Here is a 27,364-nt window from a genome sequence, read left to right on the forward strand (position 1 = left end):
TCCAAGAGCACAGGGACAGCTCCCCCATTAGGGTAACTTGTAGCCCCTGGGGACCAGGAGAAGCCAGGACCTAGATTGCTGGTCACAGCTACTCTGTGGATGGTCCCCTCTTTGCTCCAGGCAATCACTGGCCCCTCTTGAGCTCAGTTTCCTTTCTGTACTATGGGGGTAACATGCCCTGCCTGCTTCTCTCATGGCTTGTTGTGGGATCAGATGATATAAAAGTGCTTGGTCAGCTATAATAAAAAGCCAGAGGCCTGGAGGAAATGAGCAAAGCATTTTCATGATTCTTAAAGGCTTTCTTCCCTACCAGCTTTCTAACTCACACGTCTCACCTGCAGAACATCTCAAAGCACCTTATAAGCTGAGTTCATTAGACACAAGATTAGCCCTAATCAGTGCTGAATACATGCCTCCTGGGAATTCCAGATCCAGGCAGGATGTCCTGGGGCCTCCCAGCCTAGCTCAAGGGTAACTGAGGCACGACTCTCCACATCCTAGGGACCAAGGGTGAGTGGGAACCCAGAGGCCTGGGAGGATTGTTGGAGCCTGGGGAGCGGGGGCTTGGGGAGGGGGAGGTGTGGCGTGGGAGGAGAAAAGAGAGGTGTGGCTACTCCAGGGGCCAGAAGGGAGAGGAATGTCTCCTGTCGCTCCCGGGTCCCCGGCGGGTCTGAAGCCTGTGTCTAGATCAAAACCTCCGACACTGTCTGGGTGCCGGAAAGAATTCTCAGAATCCCTTATTTCCAGGAAAATAATTCCAGGACCTCCCATCTCTTCCAGACCAAACTCAGGACACCAGGCTTTCTGGGGGTCCAAGCCCAGCGTTTCTCTTTCCCGGCCCCGGGCGTCCTCCTGCCCACCCCACCCCACCCCACCTGGCGAGCCCGGAGGGGGCGCGTGGGCGCCGCCGCTCAGCCCACCCAGCCCGGACCCGCCCCGCGACCCCGCCCGCGCGGGCCGGGCCAGGCCGCCGACCCCGGGGCCTCCGGGCCCGCTCCCCGGGCCGGCCCGCGCCCTCCCCCGACGCGGGAGCGCCCGGCGCGGGGCTCGGGGCCGGCGGAGGCGGGGAGGGGCCGCGCAGCCCAGCGCCCGCCCCGCGGCCGCTCCCTCGCCGGCTCCTTCCCTCCCCGCGGGCCCCGGCGCCCCGCCCGCCCCGGCCGGCCCCTCCCGCGCCGCTCCCGCCGCTCCCGCCGCTCCCGCCGCCCAAACTTTTCTCCGGGCGCGTCTCCCCGCCGGCCGCCCGCCCGCCCGCCCGGCTCATGGGCGCCCGGCCGCTGGGGGCCTGACCCCCGCCCGGTCCCCGGCCCGCCATGGCGGCCCGCGCGCCCCCCGCCGCACCTGCGGCCGAGGAGCCGGGGGGCCCCGGCGGCGCCCCGCGCAGGAAGAAGTCCCGCTCCGGCGCGGCCAGCCTGCGCCGAGCCTTCAGCTGGCTGCGGGGCAAGCGGCGCAAGAAGAAGGCGGCGGGGCCCGAGGGCTCGGAGGCGGCAGCCCCCCGGGGCAAGAAGGCGGACGACAAGGCCAGGAAGCCCAAGGGGAAAGGCCGAGGTAGGGCGGCCGGCACCTGGGCTGCGCGCCGGGGCGGCGCCGAGGGTGCGGCCGGGCTGGCTCCGCCGGGGTCCGCCGCGTGGGAAGGGGGTGACCCCCGTCGGGCTGGCGCTGGGGGCGCAAGAGCCAAGACCGGGGCCTGAGCACCCCCTTTCTGCGCTGCCCCCCAGCGCTTCCCAGACTCAGCCCCTTGCCCTGCTCTAGGGACTTCGAGGGGACCCCAGGCTGGCACAGGGATCCCCCGGCTTAAGCTGGAAGCCGGAGTCTGGTCGTGGGACGGGGAAGCCGCCCCTTACCCCAGGCGCACCTGGGTTCTGCCCTCTGCTGAGTCAGGGGGTCAGAGACTTTACTCTGGCCTGGGGCCAATGGGAGAGGTTGGGGACCTGGTGTCTGCGGGAGGGGGGGGGTTCCCGCAACGGCTCTTAAAGGGTGTTTCAGTCGACCGGGTCGATCTAGGTTTGCAGTTCACAGAGGATCTAGCGCGGAGCAGAGTGTTAGCTTTTCCCACCGCTCGCCCGCTCCCCCCACCTCCCACCCCCTCACCTGGGCCAAACCGCAAACATCCACCTTCTAGGGGGGTGAGCACGCAGGTGAGCCCAGGTCCCTCCCCATCCGTCCTTCCCCCAACCCTGGTAGCAACAGTCTAACATTCCTCCAGGGTGGGAAATGTGCTCACACATGGGGGAACTGAGGCTCAAGTTCAGGTAGAGGCTGTACCTGGTTGGGGCGAGGGGGGGGGGTGCTTAGAGACAGCAGCTAATTCCTTGCCTTTGGGCTCCCTCTGGCCTGTGGGCGAGGAAAGATCAGCCTGAGGGGAGAGAAGACTGACCTGACCTGCTAGGATCACTTTTCTCTGGCCCCTTGCTTAGTTCTTTGCTTATTCCGCACCCCCTCCCCCCTTCCTGTCTCCTGTTTGGGGGTGGGCATGACTCTGCAAGAGGGTGGGGCTCCCTTGGGACTTGCTGTCCTCTGATGTCTACCTTTCCAGCTCGCTGGGGTGAGGAAATGGCGCTGTGATTGAGGCCCTTCCCATTCCTCCTGGCCTGCATTTACCCTCCCAGTGTCCTTTACCCACCTCCTCTGGAGGAGAATTAGAAGGAACACTTTAGGGGTCAGGAAGAGGGTGACAAGCCTCTTGTGTGATTGCATCCGGCCTGATCTTCCTTTTGGATAAAGGCCCTGCTCTTCTGCGGCCCAGCCACTAATAAAAGTCAGGATGCTGGGGCCAGGGTGGGTGGGCTGGGCCCTGAAAAGGGGAGGGGATGAGGGGTGTTTCCAAGGGCTCTGCAGTCCGCCCCATCTCGCTCAAAAGGATGGATTGTGGTCAGATGGTCAGGACTGGAGGTAGAAGGCTAGTGGTGTAGGGGAGCCTTTTCTCCTAGGAGACCAGCCTGGAGGCTGAGGTTGGAAAAGCTGACACTGTAGGTCTGAGCCCCAACAGACTGTTTGGGGTCATTGGGTCAGTAGCCAGGCCTCCCCCTGCCTTGTATTTGGTATCAGGTAGCGCTGGGCTTTCCAGGCAGCAGGTCAGTCTGATTTGAGAGCATGTGCGTGGGCAACACCTCCCACGCCCCTGGCTGTTGTTTCCCTGCTCTGGGGGTGGCCCCAGGTAGGACGGGAGGAAGTCCTGCTCCCTTTTGCTCCAACCTCCTATTATTCCAATTGTTTCCTTGTCACTCGCCTAGCTGTTTCTTTTCTGTTTATTAAGAGAAATGAATCCGATCTCTCTAATCTTTGCTGGCACCACTGGTTAGGAAGGGGAAGCCCAAAGAGGAGTTAACTCTTTCTGGGGGAAATGTTCAGATTGGAGGAGGGATACCCTGATCTTCCCGGGAGGTCAGGGACCTTTGCTGGGAACATCACTGTTGCTTCCATCACAGTCTCTGTACCAAAAACTCAAGATTCAGGTCTTGGCTCCCCTAATCTGACTCCCCTGCTACAAGATGGGAAAAATGAACACTTCTCTTCTGGGATTCTTCTACTCCTCACTGCCCTGTACAGAAAATCTGACGTTTATTGATTATTCGGAATGTACCAGCAGCTCTGTATCCCTGATTTCATGTGCGCCCATTTGCAGATGAGAATATTGAGGCTTAGAGACTGATTGATTTTCCTAAATTGAAATTTGAACTCAGATCATCGGCCTCCAAAAACTGCTACTGTCTCCATGATTCTCTCAAGGACTCAGACCAGGGTGTCTTAAAGCCTTAAAGATCTATAGAGGCATGTTTTTTTTTATTTATTTTGTTTGTTTGTTTGTTTTGTTTATACATGCACTGGGTGCAGTCAGAAGTGCGGGAGGGTGAGAGAATTCACCAGAGCCAGAGCGGGGAGCAGAGCAGGCAGAAGGACCGAAGTACACTGCTGAGGGGAGCAGCGGGCGGCAGGAGAGGTCTGCGCGCCATGTGGGACCCTCCTCCGGTGGCCGGGAAGCAGCCGGGGATCGAACCGGCGCCGCAGAGGCTGCGGGCAGCTTTGCAACCCATCGCTCAACCGCTGCGCCACCGGGGAGGCCCAAACCCTTAAAGATCTAAAGATGGGAAGGGCCCAGGGCAAGCAAGGGGATGTGATAGGGTGGGAAGAGTATCAGAGTCAGACAAATGCGAGTTCCAGTCCCGCCTCAGCTAGCAGCAAGCCCACTGACACTGGGCAAGCAGCTTCTTGGTGGGCTCGCTGAGTCCATCACTGTCCCAGGGAACAGAGGGGCCTTTCTCTCCAGGGAGCCCCTCTGACTGGAGCATGTATTGGTGAATCTGAAACATTTCTGTCTCTGCAAGATCCTTATAAAAGAGGGTGTGAAAATTCTGTACAAGTGAAGTTGCCAGAGAGAGATAAGGGGTTGCTGTTGGTATGTTTGTTGAGTCACCTGAGCTCTGAGGTCCTAGTCTGGAAGTAACAGGCTCTGAGGCTGACAGGACAACTCTGCCTCCCCGGTGTGCCTCTGGGGCCACGTGATGCCCTCAGGTTATTAACTCCTCCAAAGCCTAGTTTCCCTATCTGTAAAATAAGGGATAATAAATCCTAGCTTTATGGAGGTGTCTCTAGGAGCCAATGAAACGCGCAGACATGCAAGTGCCTTGTGAACTGTGGAGCACGGTCCAGGTGGCCACAGGTTTCTGCTGTTCTGATGCTGTTCTGGGTATTAGCAAAGTTCATCCTGGTCCAGGTTTGCAAAACAACTCAGTTAATTATGCCTCCGATACCCCTGATGCTTACTTTGAGATAGAATCCACAGAAGGTGGAGTCTTACTTGTGTCCAGTGGAAAGATTTAGGCCCAAGGAAAAGTAAACAAACAGGAATCCATATTTTCGGGAAATGTCACTTGATCTCTAGACAAGTATGTGGGGAAGAAGTGTTTCTGGGACAGATGCCAGGACTGGAGCCTGGTAGATAATCAGGGGAGGCTTCTGGAGGAGGTGAGCAAAGTGTGGAAGGAGGCAAGGTGATGGCTAATGTGCAGGGGGACATGAAGGATGCTGTGTGCCGGCCCTGGGTGCCGTTGTCATGAATGTTTTCCCTTGTCCTCACAACAGTCTGGGAGGCGGGCACTTACCACCATTTGTAGGTGAGAAAACAGGCCCAGAGGGTGACAGTGAGTTGATGCAGGTCACTCAGCTTCATTCATTCAAAAAAGACATCATATGTTAGGCTGTGCTCAGGGTAATTCAAATACTTGGGACAAGCAGGCCTGGTTCCTGCCAACGTGGACAGGACGTTCACAGGCACGGCAAGGACAGAGCTAATCGGTCTACTTCCAGAGGCTACCCTCTCCAAACAAAATAGTGAGGTTGGATGTGTTTCTGACTCTGGAGCGGAGTCACTGTAGTAGTCTTAGCACCAGCTTTGGGGAAAGGAGTCCATTGCCTGCCCGAAGGTTTGGCTTCTCTCTGATTCTGGGCAGTGGCTGGAGGTGAGAATGGGAATAGGAATGATCCCATCTATTGATAAACTTCTGGAACCACTCTGCCATGCCCAGCAGATTTACCCTCATGAACTCTGCACCCACTCAGGGAGAGCTGACCTTGGCTGCCCAGAGACTCCTGAGTTTGACTATTGATCTACTGTATGTCCTTGGGCAAGTGCTGCCTCACCCTGGGCCAGATGTGACCTACCTTAACGAAGATAGGGTTAATGGCCTTTGGGACCCAGTCTAGTTCTAGAATGCTATAGTTTGAGAATGGGCTGGAGAAGCAAACTGGTAGGAACTGGGGTATGGAAGTGCGAGCTGTGTCCAGGAAAGGAGAGCCTACCTTTGGCCTGTCAGGTGGGTAAGACAGTGACCTGAATGTCATAGAAAGTGGGCAAGGAAAATGCGCTGTGAACAATGCCATCTATCCCTGCAGAGGAAGGGGCCTGTGTATCTCTGCAGCAAAGTGAGGACCCAAAGGCATTTTGGGTAGTAGGCGCTTGGCCTCTCTGATGTTAGGATGTTATCTATTTGCTGTTCAGTAAACACTCCATGTATTTCCGCATTCTCGCCATTACATGTGCTAGTCCCCTACCGAGAATGTGCTTTTCTAAGCTTGAACTCCTCTTTATCTCTCAAGGCCTGGCTCCAGTGACATCGCCAATGTCGTTATCCATGGTAGACTCTGAAATTACTGCCCTCAGACTCTAGGGCAGGGTGCTTAGATTTGGAGTTAGACAGTATGTGCTTTTTCTGGAAACTTTTTCTTGGGCAGGGGCATCTCAGTGTCCTCCTCAGCCTGTGCCTGGGTCCGTGTGATAGGGTCAGTGGTCCCTCCTCTAGGGCACACATCCATTAGGGAAGAAGTTTCCATAGGGGAGCTTCTTCTAGCCCTGTTTTATTTGCCTTGGGTGCAGATGGAGAGTGAGCCTTACTAACTTATTTCACAGTTATTAAATATTTGATTTGAAGTAATAAGTACCTACTATGTGTCAGATACTGTCCTCAGTATTAATGAGAGACAAGATCCCAGACCACCTGAACCTCACAATTTGAAAGGGGGGAACCAGACACTGAACAACTACTTAAGGGTTGAGTGTGACAAAAGAAGGAACACAGTGATCCCAGAGGAGATCAAGGACAGCTTCCCTGAGGAGGACACGTATGCTGAAATGGAAGCGGGGGTGGGTGGTCCCTGGTGGCGCAGGAGTTAAAGTCTCAGCACTGTCAATCTATCACCAGTCACTGCGGCATGAGTTTGATCTTGGCCAGGGAGGTGACCCACATGGTGCAGCAGACTCTTCTGTCTTGCCTGCTGCTCCCCTCAGCAGTGTATTTCAGTACGTACATCTGCCTGTTCTGCTCCCCACTCTGTCTCCCCTACCTCTGGCCTATACCCCAGTCTTGCATGCATGCATAAATAAAAATAAATCTTGAAAAAAAAATGGTAGGACGAGGGCATGCTGGGCTGAAAGATTTGCAGTCCTGGAATCAGGTGAGGCATCTGGTAGAGGCTGGGGCTAGACTGCTGGCTGGGGTTCTGTGGGTCTGGGGACCACTGTACCTCACTGTTCAGCTCCTGAGGGTAGGAGCCGGATGATAGGTGGGTGCCCTGATAAGGATCCCCAGAACCTCGGCATCGGGATCCTAGACACTCAGAGATGATGGCCTGAGATGTCACAGGGAGTCCTCATGGCACATACAGATGGCAGGTAAGGCCCAGAGGAGGAAGTGACTTGCTCAAGGTCATACAGTATTAGAGCTAGACAGTGTTAGAGGTGGGCCAGGAGCCATACCTGTCAGGCTCACCTCAGCTTCCCCTCTCCTTTGTTCAGACTTCAAATGGAAAATCCCACCCCAGAGAGGTGGCTGCAAGGGTTGGGGGAGAGGAGTAGGAAGCCAAGGCCAAAAAGGCCTTTATCCCTTTCCTCTCTGAGAGCCTTCGGGGGGTTCCTTCCAGCTGCTTCTCCCTCCTGTTGGAGGCCCCGATTCTCCACCATGGCACACTTCCCAGTGTTCTGGAAATCCCCCTCAGGTTGGGAGGGGCCCTCCCCTCATTATTCTATCAGGGGCCCTCCCCCCATTATCCTCTCCTGCTTTTCCTTCTCCTGCTCCGGAAGCATAACTGTCAGCAAGGTTTGCCTGCCTGGAGTAGCTAAACCTTGTGGCCAGCAAAATCTATACTCTGTTGTTCGTCGGGGGAGAGCCTCCTCTCACCCACCTGCCCCTTGGAAACTCCCCAACCCCAACCCTCAGCACTGTCTCAGCTGCTCCTGGCTTGGCACTTGCTGAAGAAAACTAATGAGAGGAGTCATTGTGTATGTGTTGTTTGGGCCACAGTGAGTGGGGTGTGGTGGGAGAGCAGGTGTGCTACCTCCACCTTCCCTCATTGAACCCCACTATCACTTCCAGCCCCTTGACTGACTTGAGGAAGGAAGCAGGTGGCAGCAGTTTACTGGGGCATGAGGATGAGAACTGTCCACACCCCCCCATTATTATACTCCACTGTGTTCTGTGCTTTTGTGTTCTCCTGTCCTCTGTGCCAACTCAGGAAGACTGTCAGCCCCCCTCACAGGTGCCCGCTCTGTGTGTGGCACGAGGGGCAGAGAGACAGCTCAGCTTGCAAAGCGTTTAAACTTCTCATCTTGTGGCAAAGTGCTTGATTCCTGGGAGGCTCCTGGTGGGCTCTGTCCCGAGGTGAGCCTCTTTTTATATATATATATATATAATTTTTTAAGTGTTTACAATTTTTTTTTTTTTTTTTGCATAGAAGACTAGGGTGTAGGCCAGAGATGTGTGTGTGAGAGGATTCACCAGAGACAGAGTGGGGAACAGAACAGGCAGACTGAGTGAAATACACTGCTGAGGGGAGCAGTGGGCGAGACAGGAGAGGTCTGCTGTGCCATGTGCGTTGCTCCCTGGCCGGGGATCAACCTCAGCCGTAGCATCTCGGTGAGGCCTTTGCCATCATTCTCTAAGAGGCACTCAAGCCCAGTCTTGTCGTCCCAGGAGTTCCTGTCCATCCCCTGTTCATGCCACCTCTTCCTTCCACCAGTCCTGCCCCGGGCTCTCCCATGCTCTTGGCTGTTGGCAGATTCTCTTTCCCCAGCATCCTGGAGCAAGCACAGCCACTGCAGTGAAAGACTGTGAGGGGGTCCTGGGCTCCCCCGCCTGTCCTCCAGATGTCCCTGTTCACAGAGTTGTCACCACCACCTCGGCCAGTATGCAGGCCCACCCTCTCCATCCACCAATTCTGTTCACATACCTGGCACACCTGCTGTGAGCCTGAGTTACTAAGAGGAGCGAGGCAGTTACTGCCCGGGAGGAACTTGTTTTCTGGCTGGAAAGGCACATAATCCAACAAATGGGTGTCTTGAGACAAGTGCTGGGGTGGTGGTACACAGGGTGCTGAGGAGGCCTCTGATCAGAGGGCAATGCTGATGCCTTTGGGGGCACAGAACTGAGCTGGGGGAAGACTTCATGGAGTAGGCTGTCGAGCAGGGTCTTGGGGACAATGAGGAGTCTTCCCAGCAAAAGCGAAAGAGGAAGGAACACTAGTGAAACCTGGAGGTCGATGGGGAGGGCATGGGGTAGTGGCAAGCAGTTTTGTGTATGTAAGAATGAGAGGGGTGAGGCAGGAGATGTGGCTGAACCAGTGAGAGTGTGTATGGGCAGGGAGGCAGCTCTGTGAAGGCCTCCTGCAAAAGTCAAAGCACCTGCTATGCTCCAGACATCCTTCTAGGCTCTGCATACCTGCCCTCACTCAATTCAAACCAAGGCATTTGAACTTTACTCTGGAGTGTTATCTCTGCTCCCCATACCAGCTATTATCTTTATGGGCCTCAATGCCTGCATCTGTAAATTGAGGGAATTGGGCTAGTAGGTCTCTGAGGTCTCTTCCAGCTTTGAGAGTAGGACCCTCTTTGTGTAAAGCAAGGGGTCAGCTTGGTATACAGTATATGCTCAATAGTATTTTCTGGATGGATGAATAAAACACCAGTCCCTGGGACTGTACTGTTGTCAATCTCAGACTCTTAGCAAGAGATGGGCTTCAGGGAGGGTGGGAATCAGCTTTGACCCTCCCATTTTTCAGGGAGGGAACAGGGTATCCTGGGTATGAGAGGCAGCATGGTGTAGTGAAGGGACTTGTCCAAGTGGCAGAAAGGATGAAATATATGGGGATTAGATATGAGGGCTTGGGACCTCCGGTCTAGCCCACTCTCAGCTACACCACACTGCCCTTCCTCAGAAAAACAGGGCAGAATTATGGTGAAGGAGAGCGCTGCCCAGGGCCTTGGGAATAGGGCTCTGTGAGGATACTGAGGAGGGGCAGCCTGACAGCCTGGAAGGCTTTCAGAAGAGGTGGCACTTGGCATGGGTTTTGAAAAACAAAGACTTGTATAAGGAGAGCTGGGTGAGGGACACAGCTCCTCATGGGTGGTTTTACAGGTTTACCTATGGCTTCATTATTTACACACACACACACCCCAAATGTAGATATGGGCATACACTCTACAAACATAATTGCAATTACACATTATGCAAAACCACATACAGTTACGCAGTCTTATAGAAAAAACTTACATGTATACAGGCAGACTGCTACACACTTAAACATATAAAAGTCAGTCCTATTTAGCCACTCTTGGAGACAATTGCAGTTACATAGGCAGATGCACAAAAGCACATATCCAGACATGTAAATAGACATAGTTATACTGATACAGGCACACAGTCACATATAGATGATCACATAGAGAGGACCCACATGTTCAGGGTCTCGGATAAAAGAACTACACAGCCACATTCAAGTGTGCAATTTCAAATGCCCAATCACATGCCCCCCTTCAAGGCCATACAGAGGCATAAAGTGGAGGGGTGGCAGGATGGAGTAGTAGATATTGGAGTCAATCTGATCACTTCTCAGCCTTTTGGCCAAGATCAAGTTTGGAGTCAATCTGGATTTGAGTACTAATTCTGTGTAGCTTATTGCTGTTTGACTCTGGATGAGTCAGTTGACTTCATGGAACCTCAATTTCCCCATCTATAAAATGGGAATGATAAAAGGACCCACCTTACAAGTTTTTTTTTTTTTTAAGATTTATTAATGCATACAAGAAGTGGGGTGTAGGTCAGAGGGGTGTGTGTGTGTGTATTTACCAGAGACAGAGTGAGGAGCAGAACAGGGAGATCTACTGAAATACACTGCTGAGGGGAGCCTTGGGGGAGACAGGTCAGGTCTGCTACACCATGTTGGTCATCTCCCTAGCCTGGGATCGAACTCATGCCGCAGTGGCTGGCAGCGTTGACTTTAACCTCTGCACCACCCAGGAGGCCCACAAAACTTTTGTGGATGAAACGAAATAATGCTTGAAGGCAATTATCACGGTGCCTAGCACGTAGTGAGCACTATGTAAAAGGGTGTTACGATTATTTTGACCATTACACAGAACCAGATCCATACATTTGTACACACAGGCACGGGGCCAGGTGATGCACGCGGCACGTGACACAGGGGTGGTGGGCCCTGGCCGCAGCAGGCCCGCCTCGTGGAGCCCGGGCCGTAGCTCTTTAGCTCCACTGCAGTCCTCAGAGGGGCGGCCTCCGCCGGGAGGGGGGCCCTAGCCGGCCCCACCGCGGCATGCGGGGCCTTTTCCGGGGCGCCGGCCCGGGCGGGGCAGCTCAGCCAAGCTCCCTGGCCCCGGGGGGCGGGGCCGACGGGACGCGCGCCAGGCCCCGCCCCTCGCCTGGCCCCGCCCCGGCCCGGCCATTGGCCGCAGCGGCCGGGGGTGTGGCCGCGCTGGGCCGGGGGCGCCTGCGGTGGCCGCTAGCGCGTCTCGCTGCCTCCCTCCCGGGGCTGCGGGCCCGGCGGCCGGCTCGGTGGGCCGCGCTCGGCTTCCGCGCCGGCTCCGCGCCCGCCATGGGCAACTCACACCACAAGAGGAAGGCCCCCAGCGGCCCCCGGGTCCGCAGCTTCTGGCGGTTCGGGCGGGCGGCGAAGCGACCGGCAGGTAGGGGCCGGGGTGGGGGCGGGGCAGCGGGGAGGAGGGTCCCCCCTGCCGCTGCTGCCCCCTCCCGGGGCCTGGAGGGTGTGAGCGTGGGGGGCCGGGAAGCCTCGCGCAGACCCCACCCCTCACATGCACACGGACACATGTACACATGAATGCCCACAGGCGGGCACACGTCCTGGTGCACACTTCGCAGCCGCACCGAGCACCCACTCAGACGTGCGGACGTGCAGACACACAGCCCACCCCCGCCACGCTGCTGACTGCACAGATCCTGAGCCGCAGGTACATACACCTATGCACGCGATTTACACAGCCACCCGAGCTGCACACAGCTTCAGACACAGGCGCACTCACACATCGGTCATGCAGGTACAGTTGCCCCACGTCTACATGCACGCACGGGTGCAGAACTGCCCAGCCACGGGGCGCTCAGGGTCGAAGGCTGACCCCAGGGTGGGTGCACACACACGTGCACACACACGCACACACATGCACACACGCACAGGTGGGCGCGTGCTTTCCCGAGGCTTTAGCCCCCCCGCCCCCCCACAGGCTGAAAGTTTGCTGGAGGGAGGGGAGACAAAGGTGGAGGGGAGAAGCAGGAAACCCGGGGCTGGAGGCTCGGGGCCGCCTCCATCTGGCGCGAGCGGGAGTCGGACTGGTTCTCCGGGCGCCCTCCCCACCCCCACCCCCGCTGCTGCTGCCGCTCTCCGCCCCCTTCCCCCCACCCACGGTCCCTGTGGTCGCTGGCTGTCGCATCTCCCCCCTTTCAGTGCAGCCACCGGGCTGGAACGCAGCCCTGCCCGCCCTGCTGCGGGATCCCTCCGCGGGTCACATTCCTGCTTCCAAGTGGGGGCAGGGTGGAAAATGGGGAGGCCTCCACCCGAGGGCTGGGGATGTATGTGTGTTGTTGGTTTCCCCCACTCGGTGCCGCAGTTCGTGGTATCCCCCAGAGTACCAAGGGGTGCAGGAGGAGAGGCTGTGGAGCGTGCCTAGTTCCCTTACCTGGTGAATCCAGAGATGGGGTGGGGGCGTTAGCCCCTACCCTCTTGGAAGATAAGGGGTCTCTAACAGAGGTCTGAGGGTCTGAGGGAGTGAGAGAATCCCGCATAAGGGGTGGGGTGGGGCCCCCTGCTGTGTGGAGAGAATCCACCCATATCATCCTAGGATGGCCCACATTCCTAGAGGTTCGGAGCTGAGCTGGATGATCTCATCCCTCCACACAGGGGGTGATAGACGAGCCTGGGCTGGGAACTAGGGAATCTGGGTTCTCCTTGTAGCTCTGGCCTGGGCTCTGGTGACCTTGAGTGGATTGCTTTCACGTCTCTGGACCTCCCTGGCTTCTACGGGGGGGGGGGGGGCCTGTCTGTGAAATTAGGGGGGAGACTTAGCTGAGGTGACTTCTTGGAACCCTTACAGCTCTGGCTCACCTTCTTGTGGATAAATACATGGGGTCTAGAAAAGGGGGGGGCTTGTGCAAGGTCATTGTGTTGCATGGGTTTGAGTAATAATGATAATCGAAACAACGGGACAAGGCTTAATTAAGTTCTGAGGAGTCTCCAGAAGGTGAGTTGATGAGGGACTCCTGGACCTTCCAGCAATCCTGAAATCTGGACTGTGCCCACTAGTCTCTTAGAATCTGCCTTGAGTGGATGGGACTGGACACGGGCTTTTCATCTGCCCTCCCATGACCACGCTAATCTGGTGTTTTCCTGTGAAGCAAATGTGGGTCCAGACGTGTGACTGTTTGTGGTGGGGGAGAGAGATTAAGAGGGCTATGTTTTCAGTCTCCTCCCTGCTGGCCCTTAAGAGACAGGAGGCTTCTAGCAAACTTGTACTCTTCCAGTTCCTGGTGCACCTCAAGGATCTACCAAGCTTAGGTGCTCCCCCACCCCCCAAACCAATGTCAAGGCAACACAGAAGTGTGAGGACTGGGGAATCTTCTAGGTTATATATCAAAAGGCTTTTGGGTGGGGGTCTGCTTTAGAAAACTGGGAAGTTTTCTTAGTTTGGTCTTTGAGCAGTTGCAGAGTTGGAATTAGTCCTGAATTGTTGATTAAATGTGAGAATATGGCCAGGGATGCCATAGGAGTGAGTGTGGAGGTTGGAGAGAACAGTAGCTGAGGCTCCTTCCTTGTGCCTGAGAGAAGTTCCATTGCGAATGCAAACTTCAGTCCCTTTGAGTAAATGACTTGTACTGAGGATTCGGGGTCTTCCTCTCCGCCTCTGCTGTCACAGGTTCAGGTGTGAAGCTGGGGCTTGCGTCCTTACTTAGCCACTTGACTAGCCTGTGAGAGGATGAGGGAAGGGATGTGAGGCCAGCAGGATGGAGTCTACAGACCACAGGGAGCCAGTGAAGGTGTCTGAGCAAAGGAGGGCCGAGGACAGTGATGTGTTGGGAAGATGGCTCCAGGGTGGGGGCAGGTGGAGGCAGGACAGGTTAGGGTGCAGGGTGGTGAGAGTGGAAGCTCAGCAAGGAGTCAGGAGGCTGTTGCAGCAATCCAGGGGAGAGGTGATGAGGTGAGGACCAGAGACAGGGTGAGGGCTGTGGGTGGAGAGGAGTGGCAGCTACGGAGGCGCTGTGGAGGAGGTGGCAGAAGTGATAGGACAGGGAATTAATCAGATGTTGGCAGTAAGGGCCCGAGAGGGCTGTCAAGGCTCTGTGCTCCGGGCTGCTTGGCTGGGGGATGGTAGCAGAGATAATAATGCAGAGATAAAGAGTAAGACCCTATGCTAAGCCTTTCAACAGAGTTTCAGGCTGGAAGCCATTCTCCCCTTTGCATAGAGAAGGCAGCGAGGACTCCGAGAAGTGAAGGCAGTTTCCAAAGCTGCTCAGCACGAAGCTGGCTAAACCGGGATTCACACCCAAACCTGTCTGATTCCAAAACCTGCGCCCTTACCCAGTTTTAGGATAGATGGGTTTCCATCTATGAATGAGGGGCCTGCAGGTCTTCTGGCCAAAGAAAGCCTGAGGCTGTGGGGGATTTGGACTCTGTGGAGAAAGCACTATGGGTGAAGAGCAGGGGTTGAGGATGAAGAAGTGAAGCCCCCATGGGCTCCGAGACGGAGCAGGTGGGAAGTGGGAGAAGAAAGCTAGGTGTAAGGAAGCGTTGGGCCCATTGATCAGATGCTCTTGAACGGGAGAGAAGACTGAGGGTGGATGGAGAGGGGCCTCCTCACAACTGGAACGACGCCGTCACCGGCTGAGATTGATTGGTTTTGGTTGGTGGGAATCCAACCCAACCCTCTCCTGGGCCAGCCAAGACACTTGGTCCTGGCAGGTTGGGGATGACTGGAGGACCCGAATTAGGAGCACCTCCCGCCTGTTCACATGCATTGCACTGTCTTTTACACAGATGGCCTTCCTCCTGGTAGGGTTAGGGTTCTCATTTTGCAGATGAGGAAACTGAGACTCAATCATTGGGACAGTCAGACCAGTTGGAATTCTTTTCACCCCTCCCCTTGCCTCTAGGCTGCTGTGCCAGGGTCTTTGGTCCCCTAGCTGGGAGAAGGCCGCTCCTCCAGTGGGGAGAGGGGGAGGCCAGCTGCTTCTTTTGTCTCCTCCCCTTTCCTGGGGAGCAGATGTGAGAGCAACTTGCTATCCAGACTTACTTGTGGGAGCCCTGGCCTTCCAGATAAAGGGCTGGCCCAGCTGTCTCTGGTCTGGGAGATCTGAGATAAGCCCACTGCCCTTGTTGCCCTAAACCCTGACCAAAAAATGGGGGACCACTGCCTGTCTTCCAGGGACTCTTTAGAGGTTATCTCTTCAACTCTCCCACCTTACAGGTGAAGAATCATGGGCTCAGGATCATGCTGTCATTGAGGGGCACCAAGAGCTCAAACTTAGGCTCCTGATTCCTAGGATGGTCTGGTCTGCGCTCAGAATCCCCTTTCCTCCCCAAGAGGAGGGTTTGGGCTGCCGGATTGGGCGGACTCATTGAGGAGTGATAGGGAGCTCATGTTAAGTGTCCCTTATCAGACCTTATCTTAATAATGGCCCTTAATGCCACTTGAGATTTGTAGAGCGCTCCGGAAGTGGGTGGGAGAGGCGGCCTCTCATGACTTGGGGAGATTTTGCAGCCTGTCATAGCTGGTGCAAATCCTGACCGTGTTTACTAGCTGTGTGACCTTGGGCAAGTCCCTGACTTTTGGGGAGTATCTGTAAATGAGCCAACTTAGTGAGACAGTCTGTCTTAATCAGTTAGTACTCAACAGCTGCTAGTTGTTATTGTGTTGGAAGTGGAAAGGCAGAAGGCTTGAGAGCTCTTTATCATTCCCTGGAGAAGGAAAGCCCCCTCTCCCGTTACCAGATTTTGTGTTTACACGTGGTTGCCTGGCTTGCTTTATCTCTCCCAGGCTCTGTGGGGTGGATGTTAGTCCCTCTTTACAGATGAGACAACTGAGGCCAGAAGTTGATTCATAGGTCCATGGCCTGGAATCCAGGCCTCCTGACTCCCAGCCTTTAACACCTGGCTTCATGGCTGCTACCTCTCCAGCATCTATAAAGTGAGGATAATCATGCCTTGAAGAAACAGAGGAAAGGGTTTTGGAAAGTCAAAATTGCTCCCTGACTGAAAGAGACTATTATGTCATTGTTAGGAGCAGATACCTACCCGGAAACTCATTATGACATTTATTAATATTATTGTAGCTAATTCTTCTCTGAACAACTGCCTTTTCCCCCAGGCACCTGTGGGATGGGATCCTCCCCTCCCGGTCCAGACACTCCCTGCCCCCCAATATTTACCTTAGAACCGGCCTGTCAGCTCCGCTCCTGCTGGGGTGGGGTTTCACAGAGGGAAGCAAGGTGGGGATTCCCTGTCTTTAGAAGCAGGGTACAGAACTCCCCGCTTTGGACAGGAAGTGAGGCTGTGGCCCCCTGACCTTTAGCTTCCTCAGATTTACGAACACTCATCGAACACTCATAGGGAGTGAGACCCAGGCTGGACTGCTTCCTGGTAGGGTGACCTTGAGCAAGTCACTTTGCTTGCACCACCTGTGCTCCTTTGTGAAAAGGGCTTGTCATACACACCTTCCAGCTTTTTTGAGACAGAAGAGAAAGTGTTTAGAGAACTGTAAAGCACTTTCACTTGAAAGTTTTTGTTACATTCATTTCCCTTTGTCTTGCTTCTAAGAGAAGAAAGTCTGGGTGTGCTCTGGATCCTGTTCCTCTGGGAGGCCCCGGCCCCCTCTGGGCCTTGGCTGGTCCACCTGGTGCAGTGAGGGGTTGAGACTGAGAGCCCTGAACACGCCGAGTCCTCGCTCCTGGCCTGGCCGGGGAGGTCATGGGAGTGGGGGTGGGAGAAAAGGGTGGGGAGCAGGGTCTAGTCTAGAGGGTTCCAGTTCCTGAGCAAGGCCACCTGGGCAGATGTGCCCTCCCCCTCATTCCTCTCCCCTGAGTCAGACCTGCCTGACTGTGGGTGAGCCGTGCCCCCGCCCCTTGCTTTGGAATGGGGCAGGTTGAGGCCTCACCCCAGGAGGATGTTGCCAAGACAGTGTGTAAGCATGCGCACATTTGCATGTGCCCATGCCCGTGGCCTTGGCCCCCCTCCCACCCTGTCCTCCGGCTGAGAAAAGCCCCACAGAGATACACGCACCTGCCTTCACTACACACGGCCACCTGGCAGGGCCCTGTGTGAGTCTGTGCGTGTCTTAGCATGTGAAGAGGGCACCCACCTGTAGAGGTGACCCAGTGGGAGACTTTGGAGGTGTGTGCCTGCATACCTGTGCTGGTGGACTGTATCCGAGCTTCGGAGCTGCCTGTGTGCTTTCTGGTGTGCCCTGTGTCTTGGGGGGTAGGCAGGGGGGCAATGTGTCTTCTCTGGTCCTGGCGCCTCCTCCCACAGGTGGGTGGGACTGGCAGTCTGAGCAGCTGAGGCTGCCTGGGGAGCCTCAGCCCCAGGCTGCACCACTGGACTGTTCTGGGGCAGAAGTCCTGAAATATGAACTCTAAGCCTGACCTTGGGCAAGGTCCTTCTGCTGCAAGCCTCAATTTCTTTGTGAGGTGCATGCCTTCCACTTGAGACTCCCCGCCCCCTAGCAAGCCACAGGTGTGTAGACCTGTGCCTGGGATGGCTCTGGCCAAGCCGTGGGTGGTGCGGGGAGGGGTGTTGCCAGGTAACCAGATGTTATCTCATGTGAGAGCCTTGAATCTGAGGGGAATTTGCAGCTGTGGTCCAGACCGCTAGCTGTGGGCCCTGGAGGAGCTGATGTTCCTCCACTCTTGATTATGGGGATGCTGATCCCTTATTATTCCTGGTTAGGGGGAAATTGTGTCCTGCAAGGTTAAAGGGTCCAAATATGGAGTCAGCTAGAGCTCGGGAAGCCATCTCGTTCTCTGAGCTTCACAGGTCTATGATCAATTATCAGGAGAGTATCTTCCAGTATCTGCCTGGAAGGGCTGTTGCAAGAACCATGAGGACAGAGAGAGACTGCCTTCCACCAGCGCCTGGCACAGGGCCTGGCATGAATGAATCACCCTGTGAGTGCAGGTCTCCTGTTCTTTTCCGTTTGAGTGGGACTGATAGGCGTGGATAGGTCTGGCCCAAGAGAAGGAAGAGGGAAGGATGTGGTCAAGAAACCTTAAATTTGTGGGAGTCACAGGCCCCCTGAGCTCTTTTTCAGAGGGGAGATCAGGTTTGTAGCTGGCACAGTGAACAGGACTTTCAGATTCAAGCTGTTCTGAGTGTGAGTGCTGCCCCATCATTTACCAGCTTTTTTTTTTTTTTTAAAGATTTATTTATTTGTGCATACAAGAGCTGGGGTACAGGCCAGAGATGCGGGGTGGTGGGTGGTGAGAGGATTCACCAGAGACAGAGTGGGGAACACAACAGGCAGATTGACTGAAATACACTGCTGAGGGGAGCAGCGGGCGAGACGGGAGAGGTCTGCTTCGCCATGTGGGTTTCTCTCTGGCTGAGCGGAGATCGAACTTGTGCTGCAGAGGCTGCGGATTGCTTTATAGTGTGGTGCTTAACCCCTTGCGCCACCAGGAAGGCCCATTTACCAGCTTTTAATGTTTGGCCTCCCTGCCCTCGATTTCCTCACCTGTAAAATGGGCCTAGATTGTTGTCTCAATTTCAGTGACGTGTGGGTATGTACTATCCAGCTTGACAGAAGTTTGTTCCCCAGAGAGTAAGCCTCAGCTGTCTGCTCGGGTGGTTTCTGAGAGGTGGGGTAGCATGTGGAGAGAGGGCTGTGGAGGGGTCTTGCAGCACAGGAGCCATTGTGAATTTTTAGGTCCCCAGGATTCAGAAGGAAGGGGTATCCTCAGGTGAGTCACAGACCTTGTCTTCCACGGCAACTCTTTGGAGTTGCTAGGGGATCTCTTTTGACACTGTCATTACCTAGCTTAGACCTTCAATACTGACCTCTTGGGGTCTGAATAAAATCCAGTCTCTGCCAAGGCCTCTGGGGCCCCACCTGACCTGGCTTCTGCCCTCCTCTCACCTCTTACCATCCTCTTCCTTGCTTGCCACATTCCAAACACACTGGCCTCCTCTCTCATCCGGAAATCCACCACTCCTCCCTCAAGACCGGTATGCTTGCCGCTACCCTGTCTAGGAGGCTCTATCCCAGGGCTGCCCTGGCTAACTCCTCCTATTCTTCAGGTCTCCGTTCCAAGGTCCTTTCCTTAGAGCGCTCTCCTTGATACCCCATAAGGCACCCCTTCCTGTGCTATCTTTTATTTTTTTTAAGATTTTATTTTTATTTATACAAGAGCAGGGGTACAGGTCAGAGTTGTGGGAGGGTGAGAGTATTCACGAGAGACAGAGCTGGGGAGCAGAACAGGCAGACGGACTGAAAGCACTGCCGAGGGGAGCAGCAAGCGAGGCAGGAGAGGTCTGCCTCACCATGTGGGATTCTCCCTGGCTGGCCGGGAATCGAACCGGCGCTGCGGAGGCTGCGGACAGCTTCACAGCGCTGCGCTCAACCCGCTGTGCCACCGGGGAGGCCCAGTCTTTGCTATCGTAAATTATATTGGGAGTTTACTGTTCATGCCCTTCAGATATTTATTGAACCAGCATGTGCCAGGCACTGATCTAGGCACTGGGGATGTAACTGGGCAACCAGATAAACCTCATTTGCTACAGCTGCTCATACTGTCTTACTGTTTGCTGCTTGGATGAGTGGATACAACAATCTTATAAGAAGGAGTTGGCCTTGTTTCCATATGAGGTCATGACTTGTGTTTGATAGAGCTGGATTTGAACCTGGACCTGATTTCCAAGTACCTCTCCCTACCCCAACCCCCTCGCAACTCTCTTACTGCCCTCACCTATGAGCTGCATCTTGGCTAATTCTGTTCTCCATCTGGGGGATACTGCAGGGTTACGGAGTCACAGAGGGAGGCCAGTAGGAAGAGTCCTAGGCTGGAGGGGCAGGTGGTTGGCATTGAAGGCCTGCCTCAGCTGTGTGACCCCAGGGTCTTCACAGTGCTTCTCTGGGCTGCTGCTGTCTCATCAAAGAGGGAGGAAAGTCCTTTGAAAAGTGTTGGAATATACAGAAGAGGGGCTGTTCCTGCAGCCACTGTGATTCCTCTGGACAGTCCTGGTTTCGCAGTAGTGTCCTGGGTGTGCTCTCAGCCCTCCAGGGCCTCTGCCAGTGGCCTTACCATTCCCACAGGCAGTGCTGAGCTTCTGCCGCTTTCCCCCCGGAATTACCCTCACCCCCAGGAGGACTTGTGGGTGGGCACGTGCCAGGTCTGGCCTGCTGGCCCCTCCACCTACCATCTGGCAGCTGGGGCCCCAGCCTTAGCTCTGGCTCCTATTTAGAAGACCCGGGAAGAGGGTTAATCTGCTCCTGGAATTGAGTACCCGCGGCCCTCCTAAGTTACGCTCTCCACCGGGGCGCAGCCGCCACAGACTCAGTTTCCCTCTCCGAGTCTGGGGGGTCGCCCGGCGCCCCCATGAGGGGCTGTGTCGGCGCGTGGGCGGATCCTGGAGCCGGTGGGGGGAGGACCTGGAGAGCAGCCCCTCCCCCGCTGCCGGAGCTAGCCGGGTACAGTGACGGCACCGCCGCGGGCTGGAGAGATAGAGCAGGGGCCGGTCCTGCCCGCAGCCATGGTGGTATTCCTGGGCCGCCACCTCCCGGTCCTCCTGGAGCTCTTTAAAAAGAAGGGTGAGTGGGTGTGGCTGGGGTGGGGAGGAGAGATCCCACTACTTACTTGCCAGACCCTTCTGTAGAAGAGGGGATCAAGGCTGGGGAAATTTAATGGGTGGGGACAAAGGGCTAGTAATGAGGCCAGACTCCGCTGTGCACTGCCAGGCCTTTGTCCAGCCCGTTCCCCGCTGCCTTTGTCTGCGCCTGGGCTTGCTGGGGAGCGCGGCTCCAGGTGTCTGACCTTGAATCCTGCAGCCTTTGGAGGACACGGCTTCCCTCTAGGATGTGCACGCTCTGCTGGGTACATCCTAATACCTCCATTCCCAGAGGTGGGGCATCCCTCCCCGGTCAGTCAGGATGTGTGGGAGCCTAGGATGTGGGGAGCAGAGTGGAAAGGAAAGCAGCACCCTTGGAAGTTGGGGAGCATGATTGGCTAAATCAAGTTTAGAGGTCCGAGGAGGAGAAGTTTGGGAGGGAGGGGCCTCTGCCCACTTCCTTCTCCTAGGAGCTCGGCTGTCCCATCTGGACTGAGACATTGGGGCCAGAGATTGATAACCGATTTGTACATGATGTTGGGGCCTTTTGTCTTTGAGCTGTTTCCCAACTTGCAAAATCAGGGGATTGGAAGACAGTGTCTCTGACCTTATGGGGTTCCTGTGGATTCCAGGGCAGTGGAGGGGAGGCAGGTGCTGGTAGTTGAAGAATGGACTGAGGAAGGAGGAAAGGGCAGGTGTCAGAATGGAAGACCCTTGAGCCTGGGCCTGGGGTGTGGCCCTTTAAATGGCTTGTTTTGTTTCTACCCCCTCCAAGGTACTGCCAAGGTGACATGACCCACTCCATGCTTTTGCTTGTGTTGTGGGTTCCATTTGGGGGGCTGAAGCTGCAAAGTGCTGACACAGCCCCCCATCCCTAGGATTAGATGACCAGCTCCCCCATGGGCGGGGCCTGTAACAAGATCCTTTGTAATGGATCCCTGGCTCCTCTGCACCAGGGGCCAGGGCCTCCAGAAAAGGGGGATACCTGGGACTGTTCCCCCAAGAGAGGCTAGAGTTGCTTTGTCTGGGGATAGAGGGGCCCAAGTCCCTCTTCTCCCCTCCCCTGACCATCCTTCCACTAAGGGGCAGTGGCATGGGTGAGTAGGGGACCCAGGGCCTTATTCCTGGCTTTTCTCCTCCCCCACCCCCTGTCTGGGGATAGAGGGGCCCAAGTCCCTCTTCTCCCCTCCCCTGACCATCCTTCCACTAAGGGGCAGCGGCATGGGTGAGTAGGGGACCCAGGGCCTTATTCCTGGCTTGTCTCCTCCCCCACCCCCGACTTCCTGGGAACCTGCTGCTTTTTCCTAGTATCCCAGGGCCCATGGGGTATATGTAAATGGGGGTTTGTTTTCCTATAAAGTGGGTCTGGAGACAAGAGAAATATATTTTCTGTGGGTTATATGTATACTGGTGTGTCTTGCGTGCGGCCCTGAGAGACATGTGGATACACAGTTGTGTGTCTGGGTGCTGATTGTGCATATACAGATGTGAACTGTGCGTGTTGTCTGTATAGGTAGGGGCCAGATGTGCTGTGTGGGCCCCTGGTTGTGGTATATATACGATATATTTATAGTTGCATGCTGTTTATTTGTGTACACACTGAAATTTGTGGGTAGATACACAACCTGTGGGTGTCATGTGCCCTGGGTTGTGGTGGCTTGTCTGGGCCTTTGGTGTGGGTACTTAGATGTACCCTCTTGGGCACAGTTTGTATATGTCCCAGGACTGTGGAGTGTGAGTGCGGATTGGGGGAAGTGAACACTGAATGTACCCTTGGGGCTGTGCGCAGCTGTGGGGGCCCATGTGTGGTGCCTGGGTGTCTCCAGGGCCCAGAAGCCTCTGGGCCTCACTTCTCTTCCTCTTCCATCCCACCAGGCTCTGCCAAGGTTGAGAGCGACAAACACCTAAGTGTGGGGCCCGGCCAAGGCCCAGGGTCCATAGTAGATGAGCACCAGGACAACGTCTTCTTCCCCAGTGGGCGGCCACCTCACCTGGAGGAGCTGCACACACAGGCCCAAGAGGGGCTTCGTTCCCTGCAGCACCAAGGTAACCTTCTTCTCTCCGCTGGAGCTACTTTTAGCCCCTGCGGTCAGGGGTCTAGTCCAACTCACCTTTCTGGTGTCTTCCAGAAAAACAGAAACTGAGCAAGGGTGGCTGGGACCATGGAGACACCCAGAGTATCCAGGTGAGCCCTACTTCCAGCTCAGGCCCCACTCTGCTCTTCCATCCTGCTGTCTTTGACTACTTCTGGATCTCAGTTTCCCTCCTGGGTCATGAAGGCTAGACTAGATGACCCCTGAGGGCTAGTCCAGGGTCATGCCCACCGCTGCCTGGCAAATGCTAAGTGATGCTGAGGGGCATGTGAGTTCATAGTTCCAAAAGGGAATGCCAAGAGCCAGTGGGAGGCTCCACCCAGGCCTCTGGGTGGTCCTGGGTCTGATCCTTTCTCCCCCAATAGTCTTCCCGGACCGGGCCAGATGAAGATAGCATCTCCTTCTGCAGCCAGAGTACATCCTACACAGCCGAGAGCTCCACAGCAGAGGACGCGCTCTCCATCCGCTCGGAGATGATCCAGCGCAAAGGTGTTTCGGGATTTCTGGGCAAAGAGAAGGGGTGGTGGGCAGCCTCTGGGTCCAGCTCCCCTGTTTCCTGCTAATCTAGTGTTCCCACAACTCTCTGATTCTGTGAATTCTGGAAACATCTTCTGTGTCCTCTTGGAGATTCATGATGCATATTATCTGCAAAGCAGGATAGTTAAGAGTGGAAAAAGCTGGGTTTGAGCCTGGTTTTGCTACTTACCAACTGAGTGACCTTGGGCCAACCCTTCTCCTCTGAGCTTTTGTTTGATGTTCTATAAAAATGAGGATAAGAGTACTCATTGGAATAAATGTGAAGTGTTTAGCGTTCTAACACGTAATAACTTTTTGTTAGGAAATTATCATTGACCTAGTAAAGCCTTCCAGAGGCCTTACAGAAAAGCAGCGATGGGCATTGTTTAACTAGCATTGCCCATGCCCACTTGACTATGGGTCTTTTTAGAAGAGCTCTTACAAAGCACCTACAGGAGCCATTCTCTGCAGAGCGTGCCCTGAGACCTGCTCTAACGGTTTCTCTCCCCTGGACTGGCCCCCCAGGCTCTACCTTCCGACCCCATGACTCATTCCCCAAATCTGGAAAGTCCGGACGGCGGCGGCGGGAGCGGCGCAGCACGGTGCTTGGACTGCCACAGCACGTACAGAAGGAGCTTGGTGAGCCAGGAGTTAGGAGGGCAGTGGTGGTAGGCGGGTTGTCCTGGCTGTCCTCTCTGCTGACTCCTGTATCCTCCCTGTTCATTCTAGGCCTGCGGAATGAGCGTGAGGCACCAGGTACTCCTCGGCCTCCTGGTCCACGGAATGCTGTACGAATCCCCACGGTGGATGGCCGCCCAGAGGACCCCGCCTCTGGGTCTGGGGCCCGGGTGTCCCTGCAGGCTCTGGAAGCGGAGGCTGATGCTGAGGCAGAGGCCAGGCTGCAGCGCCACATTGATCGTGTCTACCGGGATGACACCCTCGTTGGCAGGTCCACTGGGGCCCGACCTCCGCCACTGACACGGCCCATGTCCCTGGCAGTGCCTGGAATGACAGGAGGGGCCGGACCTCCAGAGCCCATGAGCCCGGCCATGTCCATCTCACCTCAGGCCACTTACTTGTCGAAGCTGATCCCACATGCCGTGCTGCCACCCACTGTGGACGTGGTGGCGCTAGGCCGCCGCAGCGTGCGCACACTGAGTCGCTGCAGCCTGCTCTCCAGCCCGGCCTCTGTCCACTCACTGAGCCGCTTCTCCTCGGCCTCCAGCCCGTGGCCCCGCAGCCGCCACCCGTCCTCCTCCAGCGACACCTGGAGCCACTCTCAGTCCTCTGACACCATCGTGTCCGACGGCTCTACTCTCTCCTCCAAGGGCGGCTCTGAGGGCCAGCCGGAGGGCTCTGTGGCTAGCAACACCATGGCACCTCCTCCCCAGGGGGGCAGCGGGCGGGGCTCGCCCAGTGGGGGCAGCACTGCTGAAGCCTCAGATACTGTCAGCATTCGGAGCAGCGGGCAGTTGTCTGGCCGCAGTGTGTCCCTACGTAAGATGAAGAGGGCCCCACCCCCTCCCCGCCGGACCTACTCACTCCATCAGCGGAGCTCAGTGGCCCCGGATGGGCCACTGGGGTTGCCTCCTAAGCCCGAGCGGAAGCAGCAGCCACAGCTGCCACGGCCACCCACCACTGGTGGGTCAGAAGGGACGGGGGCAGCACCCTGTTCATCCAACTCGGCAGGCAGCTGGGTGTCTGGCTTATCTCCAAGTGGCTCCCGGCGCCCCCCACGCTCCCCAGAACGGACGCTGTCACCCTCCAGTGGCTACTCGAGCCAGAGTGGTACCCCTACTCTCCCTCCCAAGGGTCTAGCTGGGCCCCCTGCTTCCCCAGGCAAGGCCCAGCCTCCTAAACCAGAGCGTGTCACTTCCCTTAGATCTCCTGGGGCCTCTGTCTCCTCCTCCCTCACGTCTCTATGTTCTTCTTCCTCCGACCCAGCTCCCTTAGACAGGTCTGGTCCACACACCACCCTGGGTGACAGGTTTGTCATACCTCCTCACCCCAAGGTGCCTGCCCCCTTCTCCCCACCCCCCTCTAAGTCCAGGAGCCCTAACCAAGCTGCCCCTGCTCCAGCTGCCTCTGCTCTGATCCCTGGGCCTGTCTCTACTGCTACTGCTGGTCCCGAGTCTCCACCCTCAGCAACTCCCCAGACATCCCGGGCCCTACCACAGCAGTCCCCGACTGCCTCCAAAGACCAGTCACCCCCACCATCCCCACCTCCCTCTTATCATCCTCCCCCACCACCCGTTAAGAAGCCAGAGGTGGCTGAGGAGGCCCCATCTGCCCCAGAGACTGCCGAGGAGCCCCACCCAGATCCCAACTGGCCCCCACCCCCGCCTCCTGCAGCCGAGGAGCAGGACCTGTCCATGGCTGACTTCCCCCCACCAGAGGAGACCTTTTTCTCTCTGACTGGCTCTGAGCCTCCAGACCCTTCAGGCTTCCCAGAGCCTGCCAGCTCCCTGGCTGCTTCACCTTCCTCCGCTGCCATCTCTTCCCAGATCCAGCCCCACAGTACCCCAGACCCTCCTCCAGCTCCACCAACCCCGTCTCCTGGTTCTGTCGCAGGGCTTGTGACCAAACTCCCTCAGAAGGAACCTGTGGGCTGCAGCAAAGGCAGTGGGGTTCCCAGGGAGGATGGTGGTGCACCCCTGGTCACGCCCTCACTCCTGCAGATGGTACGCCTGCGCTCTGTGGGTGCTCCTACGGGGGCTTCAGCCCCAGCATCAGGGCCAGCGGCCCCCCAGAAGCCACTACGAAGGGCCCTCTCAGGGCGGTCCAGCCCCGTGACTGCCCCCTCCTCAGGGCTCCATGCTGCCGTCCGACTCAAGGCCTCCAGCCTGGCTGCCAGTGAGGGCCCCATAAGTGCCCAACCCAATGGACCACCTGAAGCAGAGCCACGGTCTCCCCAGTCCCCTGCCTCTACGGCCAGCTTTATCTTCTCCAAGGGCACTAAGAAAATGCAGCTGGAGCGGCCTGTGTCCCCAGAGAACCCGACTGACCTCCAGCGGAATCTGGTGACCGAACTTCGGAATATCTCAGAGCAACGGCCACCCCAGGCCACAAAGAAGTCACCTAAAGCACCCCCACCTGTGGCCCGCAAGCCCTCTGTGGGGCTCCCCTCACCCAATTCCCCCAGCTTTCCTCGGGCTGAGCCCCTTACTGCTCCTCCCACCAACGGGCTCCCTCACGTTGAGGACAGGACTAAGGGGGAGCTGGCTGAGAATGGAGGTGTGCAGCCTGTGGGCTCAGAGGAGCAGAAGATGGGCCTGCCCAACTCAGGTATAGTGGGCCACAGGGGTTCCTCCACTGAACATGGAAATGGGTATCCCACAATAGGGCTTTGCTCTTGGGTCTTTGGTCTTTGAAGTCTTTTCTGACCTCAGGATGCCTGGGTAGGGTGAACTCTCACCCCTGATGAGCTACAATGAATGGAGTCAGATCTACTGAGCTTGAGCTCCAACTTGGCCATTTTTTTTGTTTTAAAGATTTATACAAGAACCGGGGTACAGGCCAGATGCGCGGAAGGGTTTGAGGATTCACCAGAGACAGAGCAGGGAACAGAACAGGCAGACTGACGAAATACACTGCTGAGGGGAGCAGCAGGCATGACAGGAGAGGTCTGCTGCGCCATGTAGGACCCTCACTGGCCGGCCGGGATTGAACCAGTGCTGCACAGGCTGTGGACAGCTTCACAGCGCTGCGCCCAACTGCCTGCACCACCAGGGGAGGCCTGAACTTGGCCATTTTATTGACAAAAAATTGCAGCCTGAAGTTCCTCATTGCAGATTGTGGAGTGGTGGTAGCACTAGTGGCAGAGGTTTGTAAAGCGTCTGAGCCTGCGCTGCCTGCATGGGTAGTAAACGGAATGGTAGGAAAGTGTAGGTAAGGATGTGCTTTGGAGGTCTTAGTGGCCAGAATGAAGCCGGGAGGTCTCTTGGTAAGTGATCCTTCTTTGTCCCCACAGACCCACAGAAAGAGCTGGTCTGACCACCAGGCACTCACCGGCACTGCTGACCCATCCCAGGAATACAATCTCAGGGACCTGAGCAGCTCCAAGGATGAGAGGATACGGCAGACACAACCTAAGAGAGAGGATTCCTGCAGCCTTAACCTCCTCTGCCTTTGATATTTATGCAAGCCTGGTGTTG

The 27,364-nt window shown here is 56.2% G+C and overlaps 1 protein-coding gene across 1 annotated transcript; it reads left to right on the plus strand.

Moving 5' to 3' along the window:
* Positions 1 to 1,310: 1,310 nt before the first annotated feature.
* Positions 1,311 to 27,203, plus strand: NHSL3 (NHS like 3; the record flags this gene model as incomplete). Its single annotated transcript, XM_084242740.1, has 7 exons — positions 1,311 to 1,545; positions 22,477 to 22,647; positions 22,731 to 22,786; positions 23,060 to 23,183; positions 23,736 to 23,849; positions 23,940 to 26,495; positions 27,181 to 27,203. 7 exons carry the CDS (start codon positions 1,311 to 1,313, stop codon positions 27,201 to 27,203), a joined length of 3,279 nt encoding a protein of 1,092 aa, XP_084098866.1.
* Positions 27,204 to 27,364: the final 161 nt, after the last annotated feature.

The sequence above is a fragment of the Talpa europaea genome (genome assembly GCF_964194135.1).
Source record: "Talpa europaea genome assembly, chromosome: 9".
Classification (NCBI taxonomy): domain Eukaryota; kingdom Metazoa; phylum Chordata; class Mammalia; order Eulipotyphla; family Talpidae; genus Talpa; species Talpa europaea.